Genomic DNA, 18,086 nt, shown 5'->3' with positions numbered 1-18,086 from the left:
AGGATAGCTTGAGCACAGAAAGCAGAGGTTGCCATGGTGAGCCATCAGCCTGAGCAAGACAGCAAGACTCTGAGAAAGAAAAAAGAAAAGAAAAAGAGAGGAGAGGAGAGGAGGAAAGAAGGAGAGGAGGAAAGAAGGAAAGAAAGAAGGAAGGAAGGAAGGAAGGAAGGAAGGAAGGAAGGAAGGAAGGAAGGAAGGAAGGAAGGAAGGAAGGAAGGCAGGCAGGCAGGCAGGCAGGCAGGCAGGCAGGCAGGCAGGCAGGGAGGCAGGCAGGCAGGCAGGCAGGCAGGCGAGCGAGCGCCCACAGGAGGGAGGGAGGGAGGGAACCCTGCTTTATAGGGGCTTATCCCTGTTACATTTTAAGTTTCAATTACTTTAATCATACCACCATTGAAATGCAAAGAATTCAGGCAAGAAGGGTGGTAATGAAAAAACTATGGGTTGTAAAGAAAAACTTGACTTGAATCCAGACTACTATTTGCTAGCTGTGTGACTGTGAACAAGACACTTAACCTCTCTGGGCTTCATTTTCCCTAACAGTGCAACAGGAATAAGAACTGTTGTGACAGTCCGACACAATACTGGATGCAGAACAGTAATCAAATTTCATTCCTCTTTCCTCAGGAAACAATTTTTTTTAACTGAGGCGTAATTTTGGAACATGGAACAGTTGGTTGGTTATGGATGTGGTGGGGTTCTCAGAACTAGTAAGGTACAATATGAAGGCAAAGAATAGCACATAGCTTGGAGCAGGAAACTGGGATAAGGAAGCCAAGTGTAGATCTGCTACTTGTTGCAGGTTGTCATGTTTAAAACTCCTGCTCAGTTCAATCTCCCCAATCTAGTTTTGTCCAGTCAAGCCTCACCTGTCACTCACTACCCCTTTCCAAGTAGGAAGAATATGCAGGAAAAATAATGGGGAAAAGCAAACAAGTGACAATATATCTCTTGGTGACTTCCTTCCTCTGAGCTCTCATCTCCCTTCCTCTCCACCCTTTCTTATTCCTACAGTAAGTACCTTTCTTAGAAAGAGTGATCCCTATGTATGTGAATAATCTGTACAAAAAGTTAAACTATAAAATTCCAAGCTCCAAGATTCTAAAAAGGTACAAATGTCTTACTTGTTTCAACGTTTTCTTTGAACGTGCACATTTCATCCGGTAAAGAAACCTTTGGGATTTTATCTTAAAGCAAAAGGTTTGAGTATCAAACAAAAGCCACCTATCCATAACACACCCTGTTCACGAAAGCGTCCCAGAAACTCGATACAAACAAAATCCCTCTGTTTATTTCCAGGAGTTAATACTGTGGTTTTCTGTATCCAACAGTATGCCTACATACCCGGGGTTATTACGTTTTCTTCCTCTACTCAGACAGAGCATCTGCTGCTAACATTAACACTGAAGTCCAAGTTATTTTCACAAACAAAAAAGCAGCTGGTCAAGCTAATCCATTTGTTGACTAGCCACCACGAAGCTTCTGTAAGACTGTCTAGTTAAGTTAACCTCTACTGTCAGACTGCATGACTCAGAACTTCCAAACCTCTTTCTATTAGAATGTAACAACTCTTCTCTGGAACCACCACGTGAATCGTTTCTTACAGATATAATAGCAGAAAATATACTTTAAAAGTAAAAATGTCGGGCCGGGCGCGGTGGCCCACGCCTGTAATCCCAGCACTTTGGGAGGCCGAGGCGGGCGGATCACGGGGTCAGAAGATAGAGACCATCCTGGCTAACATGATGAAACCCCGTCTCTACTAAAAATACAAAAAATTAGCCAGGCGTGGTGGCGGGAGCCTGTAGTCCCAGCTACTCGGGAGGCTGAGGCAGGAGAATGGCGTGAACCTGGGAGGTGGAGCTTGCAGCGAGCCGAGATCGCACCACTGCACTACTCCAGCCTGGGCCACAGAGCGAGACTTCGTCTCAAAAAAAAGGAAAAATGTCTACACTTAATTTTAAAAGGAGAAAGTTACTTTGAAGTTAGGATTATTAAATTAATAACAGTAGCTAACAGTATTTTTGTATGCTAGGCACTGTTAAGTGGGTTTTAAAAATGAATGCAAGACCGGGCACGGTGGCTCAAGCCTGTAATCGCAGCGCTTTGTGAGGCCAAGGCTGGCGGATCACCTGAGTGAGGTCAGGAGTTTGAGACCAGCTGGCCATCATGGTAAAACCCCGTCTCTACTAAAAATACAAAAATTAGCCAGGTGTGGTGGCAGGCGCCTGTAATCCCAGCTACTCAGGAGGCTGAGGCAGGAGAATCTCTTCAACCCAGGAGGCGGAGGTTGCAGTAAGCCAAGATCGCACCGTTGCACTCCAGCCTGGGTGACAAGAGCAAAACTCTGTCTCAAAAAAAAAAAAAAAAAAAAGAACATAATCCTCACAATAATCTTGTGAGAGAATTACAATTATTGTTATCTCTGTTTTACAGATGAAGAAATGGAGACAGAGCAAACTATCCCAGCTCATACAGCTTATAAATAGTAGAACTGGAGACTTGGCTCCAGAGCCATCCTCTTACTAATGTAAAGCCCAAATCCCAATGCCTAACAAACATTCAGGTATATATTCAGGCCTTCCTCACACTTTGCAGTACCTATTTTTCTTATACTCTACTGACTGAGGTACTACCCCTACTACTATTTTCAATGTACATTCCATAACAGAAAATAGTATCTAAAAATCATGTCTGGGGTGTACTACTGTCTTATTTAAAGAGAACAATATCCAGCTTAGATCATTACTATTTGAGGCTTGTGATTCTGCAGGAATTCATATGAGAAAAGGAAGCTCAGGTTCAGAGCACTGAACTGGTTATACACATTAATCCTGGACATTCTTTTTACAGCTATAAACCAAAGGGTGTTTGTTTTTTCATTAGAAAGATTTGGTACCACCAATGAAATTCAACATATTTTCTAATATTGAGAAGTTGATTCTCAAAGATATCACAAATAAGATACATTACTACACTACTAAGAAAGAGAAGCTAATTCTTTGCTACCTCTCAGGAAACTGCACGTGGTAACCTGTAGGTACCCTAACACATCATTCGAAATGAGAACAAATAGGTTCAAATCTTAGCCTTAGGGCTAGTAGCACGACCTTCCAGGAGTCACAACTCCATGTCCTGATTCCTCATTAAAGTGAGGAATAATGCATCCCTGATGAAGTATGATGATCAATATTAAAACACATTTTTTTGTATTTTATGGGACAGAGTATTTTAGTGGTCATACTTTGTAAACTTTAAAATACTGTGTTTTCAGAACAAACTATTTTATCAGATTTTTACTATGACACTATAAAATACTCTTACTTCTACTGCATAGATGAGGAAACAGATTAATCACAGTTAAGTGACTTGCTCCTTATCACAGAGCTAGTAAATAGCATCCTGGAACCCATGTCTCCAGACTTTGCTCCTTCACTTGACCTCTGCTAATGTCCATTCAAATATCATTTCTTTTATCTAATAAGCTGAGAGATGTTTTACAAATTTAGGCAGAGACAATATTTTAAACCTATACATACTCAAAATACACAAAATGTAATTTTGTAAAAATGCCTTAAGAATAGTCATGCATTCCAAGGTGAGTTTCAAGACCAACACATACAATGAAATCATATGCATATTTGTTAAATACTGTAATAGTCAATGCTCAACACATCATTATTCTCTCATGCCCTCAGTGAAGTGATCCTCAAGAAGGTGAATCTAGACAAAATTGTAGAAAACGTTGTTCTAAGTCTTTCCCGTGCTTTCTAATAATAGAAAAGAATAGTCTCTTAGATATGTCTTTGTTTTCCCTGTTACATTATTAATACTCCTTGTTTTTTCTTTCCTACCCTGTACTATATTTCAATTACGTTATAGTCTAACAAAGAGAACAGGGTGGTTATTTTCATATGGAGATTATGACTGAATAATTCACTTCTAACTGTATTCAAGACATTGGCTTTGTTCTCCAAATACTTCTGAATTGAACCTTTACGATTATATAACCTTTCCTCAACTGTTCGGAAAGTATTAAACATTCCACAACGACCCCTAAGTAACTGTGCCCAGCAACACCAACTGGTCAGAGAGTGGGAAGGCTGCCCTAACAATTGAAGTCTTTTCCCTCCATTCAACGAACACTAAGATCTACTTAGGAAAAGTCATGGGAAGGGGAGCGGTGGGCGGTACAAAGGAGATTCGGTCCCTGACCTAAAGAGCGTGGTGCTGAGACTAGACTTGGTCGAGGAAAAAGCCCCAGCTTTCGGCGTCAGCAGGGAGACACCAAACAAGGCTGTGCCTCGGTTTCCTCACCTGCTGAGGAGGGATACACCCCCACCAGCACGCTCGCAGTCGGCAGGCATGAAAACCGGCCTAAAGCGCTGCAGAGTGGCTGATTTTAAAAGGGGGATGGCTCCCTGTTTCTCCTCCAGAGTCAGGGCCCCGGACAGCGCGCAGGGCAGAGGCCAGCCCGAGTCACCGGGCGCGGTCCCCGCATCCGTGTGGGCGCCTCTTAGCTCCCGCCCAGAGAGCGGCCGGGCGGCCTTGCCCTCCGCAGCAGCAGCCCGGACGCCCGGCCAGGCCCACTCCGCGCACCCACAGCCCACGGGCCCAGGCGCCCCGCCCACCCTGTGCCGGCCCGGCTTGTCTCGGTAGCCCCGGGCTCCCCGCCCCCGCTTACTTTCTGGGAGTCCATGGCGAGTGGCTAAGCCCACTGGGCTCGAACCCGAGACGACGAACCGTGTGAGGAGGCTCAGCGAGATCGCACACCCCAAGACCGCTACTCACTGCACTGCCCCAGCCCGCACCGGCACCGCCCGGCCCCACCCGTCCGCGCCCAGCCCGCGCGCGCCGTAGTCGCGCCGCGGTTGCCAGGGTGAAAGGGCGGCCCGCAGAAGGGAGGGGCTGAGGAGCGCCCCGCGCCTGCGCGCAGCGGCTGACTGCTCCCGGGAAGTAGCCGTGGAGGGTGGGGAGCGCCGCCCGTCGGTCTACCGCTAGTGCTTCTGCAGGCTGCACTCCCTTCCCCCATCCTTTTTCCTCCAGCGATAGCGGTCTCTCCGGCCCTGAGATAGGCCACTGGGCATCCAGCAGCCGGCCGGTGCGGAGGGCCCGGGAAGGAAAGAGTATCTGGTGCTGGAGACGGATTAGCCCACCCTCCACCCAGCACGCATCTGAAGCCCCTCCCCACACTATCCTTAGAGGGGCAGCCAGGCTTCAGCGGACCCAGCGGTCCAAAGGGAGGAAAAGGGCTGGGGTGGGGATGTAGCGAAAACGTGGGAAAAGGCCTTTAGGGGATGTGGTGGAAACGTGGGAGGAGGGATATAGGGATGAGAGTGGCGGAAACGTGGGTGTGGGATTAATATGAGCTTTGGGGCCTGGCACAGTTTTTCCCGGGGACCCACCCATCCTCCCCGGCACCTCGCTACCTGTATGATTTTGAGCAAGTCACTGCCTGAGCTTGTTTCATCTGTAAAATGAGAGAAATAATGCGGACTTTGCAGAGGATTGTGAGGATTAAATAACGTATGGTACATAATTAGTAGTGAATAAATTATAGTCATTCTCTTTTTTTTTTTTTTTTTGGAGATGGAGTCTCGGTCTGTCACCGAGGCTGGAGTGCAGTGGTGCCATCTTGGCTCACTGCAACCTCTGCCTCCCGGGTTCCAGGAATTCTCGTGCCTCAGCCTCATGAGTAGCTGGGATTACAGGCGCCCCCACCACACCTGGCTAATTTTTTGTACTTTTAGTGGAGACTGGTTCTAGCCATGTTGCTTAGGATGGTCTCGAACTCCTAAGCTCAGGCAGTCCGCCCACCTCAGCCTCCCAAATTGCTAGGATTACAGGTGTGGGTTACAGGGCGTGTGCCAGGCTCATTATAGTCATTCTTAGTGGGGAGTTAGAACCTGCTCGGTGTGGTCTGAGGCATCAGTGAAGATTTTAGAAAGCTTGGACTTTAGTAGGCTTGAGAAAGTTCTTCCTCAAGCAGACAGGCCTCATCTTCCATTTGGATGACTCTGGAGAGGCTCACAAAAGTTCAATTAGACAGTCATTTATGATGAATGAATAAAAGAGAAATACATATTGAGTACCTATTCTGTACCAGTTCTACAAACAAAATTCAGTAGTGGGCAAGGCCCTGTTTCTCTCACAGAGCTTACAATCTAGTATAGGAGACCAACCAAAAAAAAAAAAAGTTAACGTGCTAGACGGTTATAGGTGCTAAAATTAAAACTTAGGCCAGGCATGGTGGCTCACACCTGTAATCCCAACACTTTGGGAGGCCCAATGAGTGGATCACTTGAGTCCAGGAGTTCGAGACCAGCCTGGGCAACATGGCAAACCCCATCTCTACAGAAATTAAAAAAAAAAAAAATTAGCCAGACGTGGTGCTGCAAGCCTGTAGCCAGAGCCAATCAGGAAGCTGAAGCGGGAGGATCACTTGAGTCCTGGAGGCAGAGGTTGCAGTGAGCCTAGATCACACCACTGCACTCCAGCCTGGGCAACAGGGTGAGACCCCAGCTCCTAAATAAATAAATAAGGCAAATGGATTCAGAGAATTGGGAGGGTTTAATTTTCCATAGAAATGTCAGGGAAGATCTCTCTTGGAAATGACCTGAGTATAAAGTGAGAAGAGGAATTGTACAAGGATCTAGGGAAGAACATTCTAGAAAGTAGGAACAACAAATACAAAGGCCTTGTGGAGGGAAGGAGCTCTGTGTTTGAGAAACAGTATTTATTCTACAATGTTGTCATTACATCTCCACATGGATCCCCCTGACTGTACTGTGATTTTTTTTTTTGAGGGCTGAATTTCTTTTACCCCATATCTGTATCCCCAGCTCAGAGTCTGCCACATAGTATGCACTTAATACATCCTTTTTTAACTGGACAGAGATGTACAAGAAATGAAATGAAAGTTACAAAAGGGAAAAGAAGAGCTTGGCTAAGGCTGGGTGGGTAGTGCTTAGAGAGCCAGGGTCCAGGGTGGGCCTATGTGTGCCAGCTGAAAGGAGTAGTGGCATGCAGTCCTTCAAAGAGATGCCCATCTCTTAGTACCAAGGGAAGAGAGCCTCTTATTCAACCTTTCCCAACTCCGTGAGGAATAACAAGTGCAGCCAGGCACCCAGCCATTAGCCCACTGCTGCAGCCACAAAGGTCGTTCCTTCACACTGTGTACTGCAGTTGAGTCAGTTTCCCATGAGGGAGAAATGCAGCCTGGCGATTGGAGAACATCTAAAGTCTAATCACCAGACTGCGTGCTTCCTGGCTCTGCCCCTGCTTACCACTATGGGACCCACGACTAAGCGGAGGAAACAGGGCTTGGCCGATGTCCCCACTTCTCTTGCTGCAAGGACTTAACCTCATTACTGTCTGAGGGCAATTCCTAGGCACTTTATGACTGACAGGCACCACCAGAGAAAGAAGAAAGAGGCTTTTGGGGACAGTGAGTTGCAGCTGAAATGTGATCACCAGACTCTGTCACAGTCCCATACCCCAGGAGCTCACTCCTGGCTCCTTGCCTCCAGCTTCCCAAGTTCTTTCCCTGTAGCCCAGCCAGCAGACTGCAGCTTTTGACAACATCTCTACCCCATTTGGCTTCTGCCCTCACCCGATCTCTGTCTCTGGCCAGTCTGGCTCTCCTGCCCAGCTCATCCTGGGCCTTTTGCTTCCCCTCGTTCCCATCTGGGAACAGCTAGTTCCTTCTGACTGTGACTTCCGTCTTCCCCAGTTTGTACAAGTTCTCCCATCACAGCCACTTACCGAGCTGGGCTCTAAGTCTCCCACCCAATCCCTCCCAGTACCTCTGGCCTATAGGCAAGTCCTTTGCCTTTTCTGTACTTATTTTTTCACAGCCAAATCCATTTAGAAATTTTCAAAAGTAGTTTTACAAATAAAATAAAGCATTTTTCTTAAATGTGATCCCTGGACCAGCTGAATCCACATCACCTCATAACTTCTATGAAGTACAAATTGTCCGGCCTTATCCCTGGACCTGCTAAATCAGGAACTCTTGGAGTAGAATCCAAAAATCTGTGTTTTAACATTTCCTCTAGGTGATTCTGATGAACGCTAAGCTTGAGAGCCATTGAACTGAGAGAAAGCAAATTGTTTACAAAAAAAGGGGTCGGGGAGAGGACTACAGAGGCATAAAAATATCACTTCAAAACCTAGGTTTCTGGTTCTTAAAAAGCCTATCTAGTCATAGACATTTATCCTCTTGAGGTCTCTGGGCCTCCAGGAACCTCTTTCTGAGGAAACCTCAAGTTAGGATAGCCTCATAGAAAGGCCGATGTAGAGAGTCTGGCAAAACTGTCTCTCCCAGAACCAGGTTCTGTATCCTCTCTGAGTGGTGCCAGGTATTGCCTGCAGCCCTAGGCTACCTCGTATATTCTGAAATTCCCCCATCTCTTAGGAGAGAAATTTCCTTCCTTTCAGTGTTGCCAGCAGTCTATCCCTTTGGGAGTCAGTATAGGGCCATCAGCATGGAGTCAGCAGTGTGAATTTAAATCCAGATGCTGCTGCTTACCAGCAACGTAGCCTTCGGTGAGTCACTTAACCTTGCTAAACCTCAATTTCCTCGTCTGTAACATACCGATCAGAATAGTAGTAATTCCCTTTTAGGGTTGCTGTGAGGATTAAAGGGGATTATGTAGGTCAAATGCTGGCTAGTATTATTTAACAAGTAGTAGCTGTTACTAATAATTACTCTCTTACTCATAATGTCCTTCTGTTTTACCCTTGCACAGCTCTTTTTCCTTCTGGATCTTTGGGGCCTTAAAAGACCTATTCTCACCACAACTCCCCCTTTCCCTGTTATACCTGTTTTTTCTGGAGTATAATCACTAGTCAAATGCTGCCCTTTGTTGAAGCCCAAAATCTTTGCCCGTTGCTCCCTGCTACTATATCTGGCCTGAGTCTTAGCATTTGCCACCCAGCCTGGGAAGACTCCAAGGCTCTCTAAGCCTCAGTTTCTTTAGCTGTGAAGTAGGGATCATAAAAGTAGCACCTATAAGGGTTGTTGAGTGGTAAATCATATAATTCATATTAAATTTTGGGCACAGTGTCTGGCATGTAGTGAGCATTCAAAAAATATTAGCTATCTCTTCCCAACCATAGAAACCTAATTCTGATTTTTTTAACAGAGACATGGTCTTGCTGTGTTGGTCAGGATGGTCTTGAACTCCTGGCCTCAAGCAGTCCTCCCATCTTGGCCTCCCAAAGTGCTGGGAATATAGGCATGAGCCACCATGCCCGGTCTTGTTTTTCCTGCCCTTTTCTGAGTAAAAACCAAAGTCACCCAAAATCCCTGCAACCCCTTGGAAGTCAGAGCAAAAATTTCTGATCTTAGGCACTCATTATAGACAGAGTCTGCCAGGAGGATGATATGGTTTGGCTGTATCCCCACCCAAATCTCATCTTGAACTGCAGCTCCCACAATTCCCATGTGTTGTGGGAGGAACCTGGTGGGAGGTAATTGAATCATGGGGGCAGTTCTTTTCTGTGTTGTTCTCATGATAGTGAATAAGCCTCACGAGAGCTGATGGTTTTATGAAAATGAGTTTCCCTGCAGATGAAAGCTGCAGATGAAAGCTGTCTTTCATCTGCTGCCAATGTAGGATGTGCCTTTCGCCTTCCGCCATGATTGTGAGGCCTCTGCAGCCACATGGAACTGTGAGTCCATTAAACCTCTTTTTTGTTATAAATTACCCAGTCTCGAGTATGTCTTTATCAACGGCATGAGAACAGACTAATACAGACGGAAAGAACGGTTCTGCCCTGATGTGGGCTGGCGCTCTCTACTTGAAGAGCTCTAAGCCAAGTGGTAAGCAGTCAGTGGACACAAACCTGACTAGTGAAACCATGTGAGAAGAGACACAACTAAAGCATCTGTGAGTATTTAGCCTGAAAGGAAAAACTCAGAGAGGATACGATCATTGACTTCAAATTTCTTTAGGGCTATCGTATGGAAGATGAAGCTAACTTGTTCTCTAGCATCCCATAGGTATAATTAGGCCCAATTGGTGGAAGCTACAGGAAGATGGATTTCCATTCAACAAAATGTCCAGCTTTCTAACAGAGCCATAGAGAGCTGGAATAGACTGTTTGGTAGTGAGATCCCCATTAGTGCAGGTATATAAGCAGGGGCTGGACATTTGCTTATCAGAGCATTCATAGGGGGATTCAGGCACTGGAAGGGTACCTGGTAGAAATAACTTTTTTTTTTTTTTTTTTGAGACAGGGTCTGGCTCTGTCACCCAGGCTGGAGTGCAATGGTGCAATCTCGGCTCACTGCAACCTCCGCCTCCTAGGCTCAAGCCATCCTCCCACCTCAGCCTGCCGAGTAGCTGGGACCACAGGCGCGTGCCACCATGCCCAGCTAATTTTTTTTTTTTTTTTTTTTTTTTTTTATGTTTTGTAGAGATGGGATTTCGCCATGTTGTCCAGGCTGGTCTTAAACTCTTGAGCTCAAGCAATCTGCCCACCTTGGCCTCCCAAACTGCTGGGATTACAGGTGTGAGCCACCGTGCCTAGCAGAGATAACTTTTAACATCTTCCTGAACTGTGAGGTTACATCATTCTCTAAACTGGAGGGCAAAACCATTCATTCCCTTTCTGACTCAGTTTTGTAATTATACTCACGTTTGGAAGGCTCTCTGAATCTCCTCTCCCCACTCTCACTCCCATGTGGTCCATTGCAAGAAGCCCCACTCCTTCCTGGGAGAAGGCCTGGGAGGGATAGTTAATTTAACCCTAGCCATTATGATGTGATTGTGTCACAACACCTTCTCCACGTGTAATGGCCTACTTTATGCTGGCACTAGAGACACTGAGATGATTAAGGCCTAGAAGGCACAAGTGCTTTCCATCTACCCTGCCATGGCTCTGGTTGTGCCTCTGAACTCATCATATTCAGAGAATGATCAAGGACAAAGCAAATTTATCTGCCTACCAATCTCCTCATTGTGAAAGCATGGTGGCCCCCAGCCAGGTTTCTCTAACACAGAGGAATAGACTCAATGTTCCTAGGAAGAACACTGCTCAGCAGCCCCTATCCCTCTGCATATACTCTGAAAATGTTAAGGGCTGCGTTGAGACTAGGGAGATAAAGAGCCATCACAAATTCACTGCACTTCTATTTCATTGGCTAAGCACCCAGACTCTGGTGCCAGACTGTCTGAATTCAAATCCCAAGTCTTGCCAGTTGTGTCTTTGGGCAATTTCTTATCCTTTCTGTACCTCAATTTTCTCATTTCTAAAATAAGAGTATTAACAATATCCACTTGATAGGTTTGTTATGAAGATAAATGACTTAATGTATATAAGATGCTTAGAATAACGGCAGACATATAGAAAATACATAATATATGTGAGCTATCATCATTTTCTAAAACAAACTGTTGTTCTAAGCACAGCACCAGGAAATAGTAGTGTCTGTGAGCCCTTTGGTACTGCAATGCCATTGCTGCTGGTGAAGATGGTACTGTGTCAGCACTTCCGGGGAAAATAAGCCTCTTGAAATCCATCCTTCATTATGAAGGTCAATCTGTACTTTTCCATAACAAAGAGTTTGAGGGAGAAAGGTGATAGGACTTATGCTAGAAGGGAAGGACTTAAGACAAGGAGATAGAAAGGGAAGATTGGATCCTTTCCAAGCTAAAGAAACAGCCTGAGCAAAGATGGGCAACAATGGAAGAACAATCCCAAGAAATGGAGGTAGGGGATGAAATGAGTGGAAAGTGCAACTTTCAGTGCCCAAATATTGGGGAAGCATTAGGAGGACTTTAGAACATATAGGAGATGAAATGTTCTACAGCCATGAAAAGTATATTTAAGAAAAATACATAGCAGTAAGAGAGTTTATAATATTACAAATTTTTTAAATAGCTTGAATAATTTTTCTTTTTATTTTTCTTTTTTCTTTTTTGAGACAGAATCTTGCTCTGTCACCCAGGCTGGAGTGCAATGGTGGGGTCTTGGCTCACTGCAACCTCCGCCTTGCAGTTTCAAGCAATTCTCCTGCCTCAGCCTCCCGAGTAGCTGGGATTATGGGTGCCTGCCACCATGCCTGGCTAATTTTTTTTGTATTTTTAGTAGAGACAGGGTTTCATCATGTTGGCCAGGCTGGTCTCGAACTGCCGACCTCATGATTTGCCCAACTCGGCCTCCCAAAGTGCTGGGATTACAGGCGTGAGCCACCGCACCTGGCCAAAAAATAGCTAGAATAATTTTTCTAAATACAACTGGATAATGCCTACTATAGAAAAGTAACCAGTGCATTTGTAAGTTTTTATTTTGTTTATACCTTTTAGCTCAGGTGAAGTGACATCATATTATGAAAGCTCAGCCTGGCTTCCTGTGATCAAATACAAACTGTTTTTTTGTGTGTTGTTTTTGTTTTTGTTTTGAGATGGAGTCTTTCTCTGTCGCTCGGGGTTGGGGTGCAATGGTGTGATCTTGGCTCACTGCAACCTCTGGCTCCCAGGTTCAAGTGATTCTCCCGCCTCAGCCTCCTGAGTAGCTAGGAATACAGGCACCCACCACCACACCCAGCTAATTTTTGTATTTTTAGTAGAGACAGGGTTTCACCATATTGGCCGGGATGGTCTTGAACTCCTGACTTTCAAGTGATCTGCCCACCTCAGCCTCCCAAAGTGCTGAGATTACAGGTGTGAGCCACCGCGCCTGGCTACAACACTGTTTTGGTTCAAATGTTTGGGTCTCCACAAAATCCATTTGTTGAAATCTTAACCCCCAAGATGATAATAATAGGAAGTGGGGCCTTTGGGAAGTGATTAGGTCAGAGGCAGAGCCCTCATGAATGGCATGAATGGAAGAGTCCTTAGAGAAATCCCTCAGTCCTTCCATCAGGTGGGGATGCATGCAGTGAGAAGGTTCCATCTGTGAACCAGGAGGCAGCCCTTCACAAGACGCTGAATCTGCCAGCACCTTGATCTTGAACTTCCCAGCCTCCAGACCTGTGAGAAATAAATTTCTGTTTTTTTGTAAGCCACCCAGTCTGTGGTATTTTGTTACAGCCACCAAAAAGGACTAAAATAAACACCTACAAGTAGTATATGTTTATTTTTCTGCTACATAAAAGTGAATCAAAGACAAGCAAATTGGCTTTGATATATAAACTCAAATTTGGCATGATTTCCTCCTGATTAAAAAAAGGAAAAGGGAAAAAGTGGGTGGAGAGAGAGATTAGTAGGGGTCAAACTGTAATGGTCTCTGAATTCCAGGCCAAGGTGTTGGTTTCTGAGCATGTTGTGTGGGGGAAGCCACTTGCATGTTTATGAGCAATGAGTTATTTTAGGACAGTTGATTTGGCAGGAGAAATAGGAAGGACATGAGTGGGAGGAGTCTGGGGTGAGGAGTTGACTGTGGATCCAGAGGCCCAGACCTCTCCTATTCCCTGCCCCTTCCCTTTCCTGGTTAGATCCCTACAGCCCCCCTCACCTCCCACTCCATCACCACCACACCACCACCACCACCATTAGAATACAGTAGTTACCTTAGCATTATAAATCTTTAAGTACTTTTGCAGTCAAATGGAAAAAATAATACATTGGCCTGAATGAAGATGGTTGACTTTCTTCCAAAGTCATCTAAAACAGAGGTTGGCACACTTTTTGTGAAAGGGCCAAACAGTCAACATTTTAAGCTTTGGGGGCCATATGGAATCTGTCACAACTGTGCAACTCAATCACTGTAGGGCAGAAGCAGCCATAGACATGAAGGATTGGGTGTGGCTGTGTTCCCAATAAAACTTTATTTACAAAAATAGCTGGGGGCCATATTTTATCAACTCCTGATCTCAAAGAATATTGTGGGTTTTTTTAGAAGATAATTCTGTGATTCTTTTGTGCCTCTAAAGACTCCCTGGTCCTCCATCTCAGACACTTCCCACATACCTACACTGCCATCATGAGAGGAAGTATAGCATTGATAAGGTGTTGGGGTAATTATCTTTGGAGCAATAATAAGCAAAAACAACATTAGCGTGGAGAGCTTTGGAGTTAGAACTAGATTTGAATCCTGACTCTGACTACTGTGTGATCTTACACATAGGATACAAACTCTCTGAGTCTCCGTTTCTTCGTGGTCAAAGTGGAGATAATAGGTGCAACCTTACAGGGCTATTGTGAGGATTAAACTTATGTAAAGCACCCAGCCTAATGCTTGGCATGGAACGGGCACTCAATAAATAGTAGTTATTAACCCACATTGGCTCTATAAATAGCAGAGTCAAAGTTGACAGACCCAGCCTGAACAAGAATTTCGCTCGGGATCTAGCCTTCAGGCCAGTATTGGCGCTAGAGTGAGAAAAGGGAATCATTTAAACATACCCGAGGCTAGAAGAGAAAGCAACATTAAATGTGAAGACAGTGCTGCAAGACAGATTTCTATCAAATGCTTTTGATTATTTATTAGACAGCCGCACTGTACCAAATCCACTTGGCTGTTGGTGGTTTGAGAAACTTGTTACATGCTTTCATTGAAGTAATAAGATCCTGCTCTTCATAATCGCAGACTCTCAACAGCTGGTGAGTGGGAGAACCTCATGTAAACAACCTCCTCTGAATTCATTCTTCCGGGCTCATGAGACCAGTCACCTTTTCTTCAGCTGAAAAAACACATCAAGAAAATGAATGCTTCTGTCCTAGGGGAACATGACACAATGAGAAGTAATCAATAACTAGAAATAGTGTGGGATCGTCTTTAAAGAAAACATTATGAAATGTAAGAAGGCTACACACACACACACACACACACACACACAGATTAACAAATTTAAAAAGATATCTGAGAGATCCCCTTATCAACTGTGTATTCATGCACAAGTTATTTAAAATCTGTGCCTACATTTCCCAATGTATAAAATTGAGAAAATTATGGTTTCCTTAAGGTTGTTGTAAGGATTAAATGCATTGGTAAATACAAGGTACTTAAAACACTGTCCGACACATATCGAGGAAGGCTAGATTAGTGTTTGCCATTGTTGGCATTAGTATTGTTCTTTGACAAAGAGGTTTTTAGAATAGTTGAACTGAATCAAACAAACCCATGATGAGTCAAATTCAAAGCTGATTTGCAAAACTTGATTCTATGGTACTCTCAAAGACCAAAACCTGAAATGCAAATGAAACTTTGAATTTTTCACTCCTGTAATTCCGTTAGCAGTGGGTCAGATCAGACCAGGATAATGGGTGTTCTAATAGTTTGGTTCAATTCAAGAAATAGTGACTAAGTAAATGAACTGAAGGTAAGAAGTATAACATGGTTCTTTTAAATGGATATTCTTATTCCTAGGAAATACACATTGAAGTATTTAGGACTAAAGGGCAATGACGTATATACATTATTCTCAAATGATCCAAAAGTATTAGGTATATACTATATACCTAATAGATATGTGTGTGTGTATATATATATAGAGAGAGTATGGACCTAATATTCTCTGTATATATCTATATCAATCTGTCTAGATACTTATCTAGACAACTATCTATCTAGATCTCAATAGCTAGTTATATCTATATCTATAGACATCTATATCTATATCTAGATCTCAATAGCTAGATATATCTAGATATCTATCTATACATATAGATATAGATATATCTATAGATAGATATCGAGATCTAGATAGATATAGAGAGAGAATGGATGAGAATATGGGGTAAAATACATGTTTAACAGAGGTGTAACAATATGTAGCATGGTGTTCTATGTACCATTCTTATTCTTGCAGCATTTCTATAAGTTTAAAATCATTTCCAAATAAAAAAGCCCCATTAGGATGGGTTAAAAATTAAAAATAAGGGCAGGCTCAGTCTGATTATCAAACAAGCCCAGAGCCACTGCAGGATAAGCAGAAGTAACAAGATACAGTCCTAACCACAAGATGCCAGGAGAGCTTGGACTTGGAAGAAGGGGCTATGAAATAGCTCTATGATTCAGATATCAAATGAAGTCAGGTGAAGATCTGATACATCTGTCTCCACAAGAGGCTCTGCTTGTCTCCAGGTGCTTCAAACAGGTCACATGTGGCACTAAGAATAACGTTGCTTGAAACCCTTACCAAAAGTTTCATTTTAGGGTTTTATTCTTGAGATTTTAGTACATGCCACTTATTGCTGATCCCCCGGCCTCAGATTTTTCCCAACTTCAATCCATTTGGCAGGCTGCTGATAGAATAAATCCCTAAATTGTTGCTTTCGCCACATTAGTTCCTCACTCAAGAAATTAGCAATGGCTTCCTATTTTCCACAACACCTCACCTAAACTTTGCTGTCTTACCAGTTTCATTTTATTTATTTATTTATTTGAGACAAGGTCTTACTTTGTCACCCAGAACGGAGTGCAGTGGCATGATCATAGCTCACCGTAACCTCAAACTCCTGGGCTCAAGCAATGCTCCCACTTCAGCCTCCTCAGTAGCCGGGACTATAGAAGGTCCATGCCACATGCTACTCCATTTTTATGATTTTACATACTTTGACTTGCAGTTTCAACTTTCATGATTTTTTCCCCTTTACTGAAAATAACAGGACCTATGATTAGACTGACATCTGACTGATTGTTGCTTGGTTATGATCATGTGGCCTAGTCACTAGGCTTATGCCAAAGTTGTGATTTGTCTGATGTTAAGATAAAAGTTCTTTCCTCCTATTTTTCTATTTAAATAAACTTTTTTTTGTTTTCTGTTTTTGAGATAGAGTCTTGCTTTGTCGCCCAGGCTGGGGTGCAGTGGCACAATCTCAGCTCACTGCAGCCTCTGCCACTCGGGTTCCAGCGATTCTCCTGCCTCAGCCTCCTGGGTAGCTGGGATTACAGGCGCACACCACCATGCCAGGCCAATTTTTGTATTTTCAGTAGAGATGGGGTTTTGCCATATTGGCCAGGCTGGTCACAAACTCCTGACGTCAGGTGATCCGCCGGCCTTGGCCTCCCGAAGTGTTGAGATTACAGGCGTGAGCCACCATGCCCAGCCAAATAAACTTTTTAATTTTAGAATAGTTTTAGGTTTACAGAAAAGTTGCAAAGATAATATAGAGTTCCCATCTACCTCGTGCCTAGTTTCCCCTATTGCTAACATCTTACATTACTATATTTGTCACAACTAGTGAACCAACACTGGTACACTGCTATTAGCTAAACTCCATACTGTAAGGTCCTCTGAACAGGCTACACCATGGTCGAGCCATTGTGACCCCTCTGACCCATACATACAGGCCTCCTGGAGTCACAAAACCTGGAGCAACAGGAGAACCACTAAAGAAAAAGAAACAGCTAGTTCCTGCCTTAACTGATTAACCGACTTTGCAGCATTCCACCATTGTGATATGTTCCTGCCCTGCCCTAACTAATCAATCGACCTTGTGATATCATGCCTTGTGACCTCCCCCCACCTCATGACTATGCACCTTGTGGCATTCTTCCCCTGTCCAAAAAAACAGCCCCTAACTGTAACTTTCCATTACCTACCCCAAACCTATAAAACCAGTTCCACTCCCACCACTCTTTGCTGACTCCTTTCTCAGACTCAGCCCACTTGCACCCAGCCTTGTTGCAACAGCCTTGCTGCTCACACTTAGCCTGTTTGGGTAGTCTCTTCAATTGGGTGCAGACATACACATACTTTATTCAGATTTCATTAATTTTCTCTGATGTCCTTTTCAGTTCCACAATCCTATCCAGGAGACTATATTATATTCAGCTTTCCTTCTTTTGTTTTGTTTTGTTTTGTTTTGTTTTTTGAAACAGACTCCTGCCTTGTTGCCTAGGCTGCAGTGCGGTTGCATGATAACAGCTCATTGCAGCCTCAACCTCCCAGGCTCAATGGATCCTCCCACCTCAGCCTTCTGAGCAGCTGGGGCTACAGGCCCGTGCCACCACACCTGGTTACATTTTTTGTATTTTTTGTAGAGATGGGATTACACCATGTTGCCTAGGCTGGTCTTAAACTCTTGGGCTCAAGCAATCCGCCTATCTTGGCATCCCAAAGTGCTGGGATTATAGGCATGAGCCATTGTGCCTGGATCTCTTCCTATTTTTAAATTTTAAAATATTATTTAAAA

General features: G+C 44.1%; 2 protein-coding genes across 11 annotated transcripts in view; both read right to left on the bottom strand.

Moving 5' to 3' along the window:
• The window catches only part of FSD1L (fibronectin type III and SPRY domain containing 1 like), a 95,723-nt gene extending 90,832 nt beyond the window's left edge, over nucleotides 1–4,891 (bottom strand). For 5 of the 10 annotated variants that reach the window (XM_063696635.1, XM_019034259.4, XM_063696636.1 and 2 more), the window contains exon 1: nucleotides 4,682–4,861. In XM_063696635.1, the coding sequence (XP_063552705.1) occupies nucleotides 4,682–4,696 (15 nt within the window). In that variant the 5' untranslated portion in view covers nucleotides 4,697–4,861. Of the gene's footprint in view, nucleotides 1–4,681 lie in introns of all 10 variants that reach the window. The other 5 variants (XM_063696638.1, XM_019034261.4, XM_055350374.2 and 2 more) reach the window with 2 other exon arrangements.
• Nucleotides 4,892–14,405: 9,514 nt separating this feature from the next.
• The window catches only part of SLC44A1 (solute carrier family 44 member 1), a 193,711-nt gene continuing 190,030 nt past the window's right edge, over nucleotides 14,406–18,086 (bottom strand). Inside the window, exon 16 of the mRNA XM_031014503.3 lies at nucleotides 14,406–14,629. Coding sequence (XP_030870363.1) covers nucleotides 14,615–14,629 — 15 coding nt within the window. The 3' untranslated portion in view covers nucleotides 14,406–14,614. The remainder of the gene's footprint in view (nucleotides 14,630–18,086) is intronic.

This window comes from Gorilla gorilla, chromosome 13 (assembly GCF_029281585.2).
Source record: "Gorilla gorilla gorilla isolate KB3781 chromosome 13, NHGRI_mGorGor1-v2.1_pri, whole genome shotgun sequence".
NCBI lineage: Eukaryota > Metazoa > Chordata > Mammalia > Primates > Hominidae > Gorilla > Gorilla gorilla.
The sequence above is the reverse complement of the archived record's forward strand: the minus strand, read 5'-3'. Positions and strand labels throughout refer to the sequence as shown.